The following is an 8920-nucleotide window of genomic DNA, read 5'->3' as shown; positions in this document are numbered from 1 at the left end:
AGCAGATTCGAGATTGATTTCGATGGATTCGTGATAAAAGGCCATGACTTGGCAAGGAATCTGTTTCATTGGCATCCGTGTGAAAACCAGCGTTTTTTTGACGGATAAGAATTCGGTGACACACAGGGGTAGGTGCCTTACCTGGCGGATTTTGCCCTTCATTAAGTCCCATAATAGCCTGCCGCAGTTTCAGTTTCAGTTTCTACTTTCGGATTAACAAACGCAAACACTCAAACTTTAAGATTTCTCATACCGTTTTATTCAGGGTGAAACATACTTCTTCCCTGTCGTCTCTTGTCTCTAGTCAACAAAACAAAAATACCTATAAAAATAATAATAAAATCAACTCGTTTTATTAGTGAAGGATGCCTTAAGCTACGGAGTAGCTGTATGATTTTAAATGTACAAATTGCGTGATGAAATGTTCGTAATGAATCTATCTATCCATGATACGTGGGAATGTGTGATGATGTGAGTAACGATTACTGGATCTCCGTCACGCTTGTTCGCGTATAAACGGACGCTAACGCTAACGGGCAAAGCAATTCTATGCTGATTTGTTGGATGAAGAAAAGCCATAATTGCACTTTGTGATAAACGAAAAAGTGCACTATTCACAATCCGACTAACGGCCGTGCCGCGGGGGGCGGCCGAAGCCGGAACAAAATCTGCTATTACGAAAGTGTTCTGCTACATACATACAATGCTTCCTATGCTGGATGGTGATTTTTCTAAGCTTTCACACAGTTGTTTCGGGAAGGCAAAAAAATAGGAATATGTCTATTTACAAAAGCGTCGAAACAAAATCAGTTAGGTTTTCGCCTGGAAAACTTAAGCTTAGTTAAAGGTTTGACACAAAACAAACACAATTTCTAGCAGATTGAAATCGGAGGCTCGCGTTGCGGGAATAAATTAACATTAATATAAAATGTGAAGGAAAGGCGAAAGACTTGGGTAATACTGCTGTAACTGTACATTAATGTTGGGCGGTGCATTCACACAGAATGTCGGACGAACGCAGAGGGGTGGAGAAGGAAGCTAAAGCAATAACTCTAAATTTCACACTCAAACTCCGAAATTCTTCGGTTGAAGTAGACCATCCCTTGCTCCAGGTCTTCGCTGAATCCACTGACGTCCAGATACTCGGACGTGTTGGATGTGTCCGTTTCCTCCAGCTGCCACTGGCAGAGGGTCCTCGCGAGGGAAGTCCGCGCCTCCGAAAAGGTCGGTCTCTGGCGAGGATCCTTCCGCCAGGTTCGATGCATCAGATCGTACAACTCCGGACGGCAGTCCGGCGGGATATCTGGCCTGATTCCATTCGGTACACTTCGCACCACCTCCCGCCCCGAGAGGTTCGGGTATGGGGTGCACCCTAAAATTATAGGAAATTATTAATATTGATTCTATGTTAGGTCGATTTGAGTTTTTACCTAGGGTAGTAATTTCCCACAGAACAATACCAAATGCCCAGACATCGGTTTCGCGGGAGAAAATGTGATACTGCAGCGCTTCCGGTGCCATCCATCGTATCGGCAGCGCCGGCCGACTCTTGCTGTCGTGTCCCCGCCCGTGACCGTGCCTTCCAAAGCCCTCGTGACCGCCGTGGCTGTGATGCCGTCCGATGCCGAACGATCGAGCACTCAGGTCGAACTTGAACCGCGACTCGCTGTGGTGCGCCCGCGGAATCCGGATGTGTGCCTGCGACGACTTCATCTTTTCCAGATCGATCGACATCCCGAAATCGCAGATCTTACAGATCCCATTGTGATCCAGCAGTACGTTTCGAGCGGCCAGGTCGCGATGGACGATCTGTAGTGGTGGTGGACAAAATTGATCGTTAGTGTGAATACTTGAAATTATAATTTTGATGATCGCCACTGAGTACAAAACTCAGCTTCTCGGGCTTCCTTCCCAGGTCGGTTTTTTGTATTATTTCGTCTGTTATTTGTTTTGTCAATGTATATTTTCCTTTTTTTCGTCTTTAAAACTGTATCGACAGACTTTGCAGCCGGTTATTAAAGTACAGGACATCCTACGGACTCTAGCAGTATCGCCCAAACCGAGATTCGAACATAACTACGATAAACTAGCTTGTTAGAACAGCATCGTGCCTCGAAACTGATTAGGCGGTTGTTTTCAGCCTAAAAAAATTCGACTTAAGTTATTTTGGTCATTCTTTTTTTGAGGTTTTGTGTTATTTCCGTGTCAATTTTTATTCATTTTAGAGGTTCGAATGGATTAATTGAGTACAAATTTATACAAATCCAATAGAGCATAAATGTTGCACAACATGTGAAAAGAGCCTATGTGCAAATGAGAAATTCTCTCCTGTGTCTCCTCTCTTACGTTTATCACGGCGTCATAAATGCATTTTAATGCAGTTTTTCTTTACCAATAGCTAGCTAATAACACCAGCAACCGTTACAGGCAAAATTAATCCAATCAAGTGCATTTGCATCGCCGTGATAAGCGGAGGAGACGCGAAGAGAATCTTTCATTTGCACATAGGCCCTTTTCATGAGTTGCTCTACAAATATTAAAACGCAATTAATACATGGTTAAACAATTTTTGTTATATTTTTGTATTATATATAGCATTTTTGATTCGATACTGTGTTATTTTTGTGTCCTTCCAATTTTTGTATGTTACATGTTGCACTTTTACGATTTTATCATTTTTATTTTATTTTCATTTTTTATTAATAACGGACACTTGACGGATTTATGTCTGATACACTAGAATCTCTTTTTACGTCCATTTATTTTACCTGATTTCATTTACGACCACTCTTTACGTCCCGAATTTGAATTATCATCCTCTCGTTTTACATTCAAAATTTTAATTAACGTCCTCTCAATACGCCCAAAATTTGAATTAACGTCCTATTTTTTTACGACCGAAATTTGAATTAACTTTCTCTTTTTTCACGTCCAAAATTTAGATTGACGTCCTCTCATTTTACGTCAAAAATTTGAATTAACGTCCTATTTTTTGCGTCGGAAATTTGAATTAACGTCCTCCTTTTTCACGTCCAACATTTGAATTGACGTCCTCTCAATTTACGTCCGAAATTTGAATCAACGTCCTATTTTAGTACGTCCAAACTTTGAATTAACGTCTTCTCATTTTACGCCCAAAAATTGAATTAACGTCCTTTCTTTCTACGTCCACAATTTGAATTAACGTCTTCTCATTTTACGTCCGAAAATTCTACTTCTGTGTCCAAAATTTGAATTAATGTCCTCTGGTTTGACGTCCGAAATTTGAATCAATGTCCTATTTTCGTACGTCTAAAATTTGAATTAACGTCTTCTCATTTTACGTCCGAAAATTGAATTAACGTCCTCTCTTTCTACGTCCAAAATTTGAATTAACGTCCTCTCTTTTTACGTCCAAAATTTGAATTAATGTCCTCTCTTTTGACGTCCGAAATTTGAATCAACGTCCTATTTTTGTACGTCCAATTTTTCTATATCCGAAATTTGAATTACCGTTCTCTCGTTTTACGTCCGAAATTTGAATTAACGTCCTCTTCTTTTACGTCCGAAATTTGATTTAACGTCCTCTTTTTTTACGCCCAAAATTTGAATTAACGTCCTATTTTTTTACGTCCGAAATTTGAATTAACGTCCCCTTTTTTCACGTCCAAAATTTGAATTAATGTCCTCTCATTTTACGTCTGAAATTTGAATTAATGTCTTCTCTTTTTGCGTCCGAAATTTGAATTAACGTCCTCTCGTTTTACGTCCAAACTTTTGAACAAATTTGAATTACGTCCTCTCATTTTACGTCCGAAATTTGAATTAACGTCCTCTTTTATTACGTCCGAAATTTGAATTCTCTCGTCCTCTCTTTTAACGTCCAAAATTTGAATTAACGTCCTCTCGTTTTACGTCCAAAATTTCCAATAACCTCCTTTTTTTCACGTCCGAAATTTGAATTAACGTCCTCTCGTTTTACGTCCAAAATTTCCAATAACCTCCTTTTTTTCACGTCCGAAATTTGAATTGATGTGCTCTCATTTTACGTCCAAAATTTCGAATAACCTTCTTTTTTTACGTCAGAAATTTGAATTAACGCATTCAACGTTTTACGTCGAAACTTTGAATTAACGTCCTCTTTTATTACGTCCGAAATTTGAATTCTCTCGTTCTCTCTTTTAAAGTCCAAAATTTTAATTAACGCCCTCTCGTTTTACGTTCGAAATTTGATTTAACGTCCTCTCTTTTTACGTCTAAAATATAAATTAGTGTCGTCTCGTCGTCCAAAATTTGAATCAACGTCCTCGTCACATAGCATAACGTAATCTCAGGAAATTCAGAATAACGTCTTTTCATTTTACGTCTGAAATTCAAATCAACTTCCTCTTTTTTTTACGTCCGACATTTGAATTAACATCTTTTCGTTTAACGTCCTCTCGTTTTACGTCCAAAATTTGAATTAACGTGCTCGTCACATACCATGAGGTCCATGAGGTCTCTAAGAAAATTAGAAATGACGTCTTTTCTTTTAACATTTAGCATTTTCATATCCTTTAAGTGTATTTTTCAAGACATTTTTATATTTTACTTATTTATCATTTTTGTGTTTCTTCTGTATAAGGTTTACATATTGTTTGTGTCATTTTTTAAATCAGTTGAGTTAATATTTTTTAAAACTGCACAGTGGTCTAAAAGGGCGAAAATCGGAACTTTTTTTCTAGTGTCTTTTGCTGTTATTTTATCATTTATGGTCTTCAGCACTTTTGTTCGTATAAATATCCCCCTTAATCTCAAACTGTCAAAAGTTAGTCATCGCTTACTATAATAAAAATAAAAAAATTACTTTTTTGTGTTAGGAAATATAGACGTAGTTTCTTCGGCAAAGTTGTAAATATTGTAAAAACAAGCAACTTTGCTGAAGAAACAAAATTTCTATCTTTATCGAGTTCTGAACTATAGGGCATATTTTATGAAATTTCTTTAAAAATAAGTTTTTTATTCTTAGCTTTTCTAAGTTGTATTTTACAAGAATACAATGTTCTAGACAATTATCGGAGCTCCCAAAATACACGTTTTTGCAGAAGACCGCAAATCTCTTGGACTTTTACTTTCTAAGTTATCATATATTCAAGCTTTAAATTTCCATAGTTTCACGAGCCTATGGGGTGAAATGGGGCAAGTGATTTTTTGTGTTAATAGATAGACACATGGTTTCTTCGGCAAAGTTATGGAAAATATAAAGGTAAACAACTTTGCTAAAGAAATTATATTTCTATTTCTATCGAGTGCAGCGTTATAGAGCATTTTCTTTGGAAATTCTTTGAAAATTAGTTTTCCATACTTCGCTTATGTAGGTTGCCTTTCACAGGAATATATGGTTCTAGGCAATTATTGAAGGACTCAAAGAACACGTTTTTGTAGAAGATTAGAAAGGAAAGGAAAGGAAAGCTCCTAGAGATTTGCAACCACCTGCAAAAACATATGTTTTGAGTCTTTCAATAATCGTCTAGAACCATATACTCTTGTAAAATGCAACCAACATATGCTAAATATGAAAAACTTATTTTTAAAGAATTTCCAAAGAAAATGCTCTATAGCTCTGCACTCGCTAGAGATAGAAATGTTATTTATTGAGCAAAATTGTTTACCTTTATATTTTCTATAACTTTGCCGAAAAAACCATGTATCTATCTACGAACACAAAAAAATGAACGTGTATCGAGCCTTTAGCGAACGCGAAACACATAAACCGTATGCTTGCCGTACTGTCATTTGAGTTGTTGGGGACAAGCGGAACCCATACAAGTTTATAGTACTCGACTTAAGCTTTAAAATGAAGCGCTGATTTCATAAATCCGCTTGCCCCATTTTACCTCATGGGCTCGTGAAGCTATGGAAATTTAAAGCTTGAATATGCGAAACTCAGCAATTAAAGGTCCAAGAGATTTTCGGTCTTCTGCAAAAACGTGTATTTTGAGAGCTTCGATAATTGCTTAGAACATTGCAGTCTTGTAAAATGCAACTTAGAAAAATTAAGTATGAAAAACCAATTTTTAAAGAAGTTTTAAAGAATATGCCCTGTAGTTCAGCACTCGATAAAGACAGAAATTTTGTTTCTTCAGCAAAGTTGCTTGTTTTTATCATATTTTGTTTTCATTATAGTAAGCGATGTCTAACTTTTGACAGTTTGAGATTAAGGGGGATATTCATACGAACAAAAGTGCTGAAGACCATAAATGATAAAATGAAAACAAAAGACATTAGGAAAAAAGTTTCACTTTTCGCCCTTTTGGACTACTGTGCAGTGGTTCTACAATTGATGAAGGTACGGTACGGGAGGTTAATGAAATTTTTTTTTAGAATGTAGGGGAAAGAGTAGAATGTAGGCGAGGGGAAGGGGGTTACTGGTAGCTACGCTTAACAAGTAGTCGTTGTGACTCCTACCTTTTGTGCAATGCTGGAAGGTGCATGGTCTGTTGAGTTATTTTCATTATCACTTATTGTACCATTTTGTGTGTATTAGTGACATTTTTGTGTCCTCTTAGCAGTTTTTACTTTCAGTGTTGTTATTTTTTTTTAAACAGGCGCATTTCGAAAGGGCGTACTTCGCGATCAAATGAAAAAAAAACAAATTTATAACAGGATGAGTTCTTAATAACAAGTTTTTTATAACAAAATCTCTTTTGCGTTTTGTTATAAACTTGGTCTCGTTAGTAGTTAAAATAACAAAAATTGTAACAAAATCCGCACAAGGCATATCACAATTCTATCCAATTATGATATAATTTGATCAAGTAACGTGTTACATTTTAACAAACCGTGTTATAAGTAGCAAAACGAGATAGATTCTTGGTAAAACATTTCCTGTGTCGTAAGTTTTGCTATCACGTCTATAACACACTTTGACAGAAATATCTACTGGAGCTACAATTCTGTAATATTTTTGTTAGAATCATCTGACCGGATTGTGACTTGAAAGAATTAGTTTAAAAACCCTCCCTAACTTATTTTGGTAGCATGTTGTCTTATTTCCGTGTCAGCTAGTTTTGTTCGTTTTTGAAATATTTTTGCAGTTTTTATAAACGTGATTGAATGTACCAAAATGACAAACAAGTGAGCCGAAAATAACACATGATAACAGACTAGTGAAAAATAACAACTCACACATCCAACACCGTGTAATGAAAAAAGATAACATTAAAACAGTACAATTTTTGATATAAAATCATAAAAGAAATCACACTAAAATATCACAAAAATGTCACGTAAATGTCACAAAATGCTACAAAAATAAGTTCAATCGATATTTTTTCTTAGCTAAGAAACTAAGACTTTGAAACCATGAATGATGTATTCAATCACGTTTATAAATCTTTTTGATTTAGGTTCTAAAAAACAACAAAACAGAAGTGACACAAAAGTCTTACAACAATTAAACAGAAGGAACACAAAAATGACAAAGGAAACACAAATATAGTAGTAAAAATATTTTAGAATTTATATACAAAAAATCACTCGAAAAGTACACAAAAATGATATGAAAAGGCTCCAAAACGATATACAAAATGAATAAAAAAATACTAAGGTTATCAATTATAAATTGAGCCATTCAGTACAAATGACATACACACTTAAAAAAAAGTGCCGAAGTCAGCAAAATTTTGCCGAGATTTGGACAGCCGAGCGTTCGGTAAAATTTTTTATGATGCCAAACGTGAGTAAAGATCCGTAAACGTCGATTTGCAAAACTGAAATTTTTACCGAACGCTCGGCTGTCCAAATCTCGGCAAAATTTTGCTGAGTTTTTTAAGTGTTTAAAATCTACATAAAAAGATAAAATACCAAAACATTTCAAAAATAACCTAAAATGACATAAAATGTCATGAAAATGAGAATAAATTAATACAAGAATGATACAAAATGATGCAAAATTGATACAAAAACAATACAAAACTACCACAAAAACTACAAAAAGTTATAAAAAGATACAGAAATGATTTACAGGTGATATGAAATCAAAAATTGATATAAAAGTAAAACAAAGATGACAAAAACCGCAGAAGTGACAAAAAAGCACAAATATGATACTATTAGAGCACCCAAGCGACACAAAAATAACACAAAACCAACAAAACAATAACAAACAAGCATTTCAGAAAAATATAGTTTGAATTTTTTTTATATTTTGACTTGCAAGACAGAAATCTGGCCAAAATCTGGGAAATTGCAAATATCTGAAAAGTTTTTAGCTATGTCTGTTTGTCCGGCGCGCAATCCCAATCTGGTAAAGTCCAGATTTATCTGGCATAATGGCAACCCTGAATGTAATGAAGAATACCATCTACTTTCGTTCGAAAACGATCCGTTTAAATATAGAATAAGACCTGTAAGTATGGTTTTTTTCTGAAATGAAAAGCAGATACCGTCACGAGCCTGTGAAGTTCAGGTGTTCAGGTAATCTGCAATTGGTATTTTTTATTTGGTGGATTTCCAAAAACAAATTACTTTCACTACATTATCCAATCGGTAGAAAATGCTCGATTAATATTAACCTCTTTCAAATTGGTTAAGAAATAACCTAGTTATTAGGTTTCAAAAACTGACCACTTTCCATGGCAAACACATTTTTAAACTTTGATTGCACACCTATATACCTTCCCGTAGGACGTAGGACCTTCTTATTTCACAAAAATAAACAAAAAATAACAAAACGGGCCGCGGCCCTAGGGCAAACCTTCTTTTCCGAAATATACTCCATCCCGCGGGCAATGTCGTGCGCAAAGCCGGTCAGTCGCCTCGGTGACAGTGGCATTATCGGTGGACGATTTCCATGCACCGACGGGGCCAGTCCGTTAACAGCACCCCGAGCCGCCCGCAGCAGAGACAGCAATCGACCCCTCATGGCGTACTCCATGATCAGCAATTGCGGTTCTAAAAT

The 8920-nt window shown here is 35.9% G+C and overlaps 1 protein-coding gene across 2 annotated transcripts in view; it reads right to left on the bottom strand.

The window, feature by feature from the left end:
* Positions 1-246: 246 nt before the first annotated feature.
* Positions 247-8920, bottom strand: part of LOC128738445 (mucin-5AC) — a 245579-nt gene continuing 236905 nt past the window's right edge. For both annotated transcript variants that reach the window (XM_053833578.1, XM_053833579.1), the window contains exons 5-7: positions 8717-8913; positions 1431-1809; positions 247-1372 (exon numbers count right to left, since the gene is read on the bottom strand). In XM_053833578.1, the coding sequence (XP_053689553.1) occupies positions 1053-1372; positions 1431-1809; positions 8717-8913 (896 nt within the window). In that variant the 3' untranslated portion in view covers positions 247-1052. The remainder of the gene's footprint in view (positions 1373-1430; positions 1810-8716; positions 8914-8920) is intronic.

This window comes from Sabethes cyaneus, chromosome 2, assembly GCF_943734655.1.
Source record: "Sabethes cyaneus chromosome 2, idSabCyanKW18_F2, whole genome shotgun sequence".
Lineage (NCBI taxonomy): Eukaryota > Metazoa > Arthropoda > Insecta > Diptera > Culicidae > Sabethes > Sabethes cyaneus.
The sequence above is the reverse complement of the archived record's forward strand: the minus strand, read 5'-3'. Positions and strand labels throughout refer to the sequence as shown.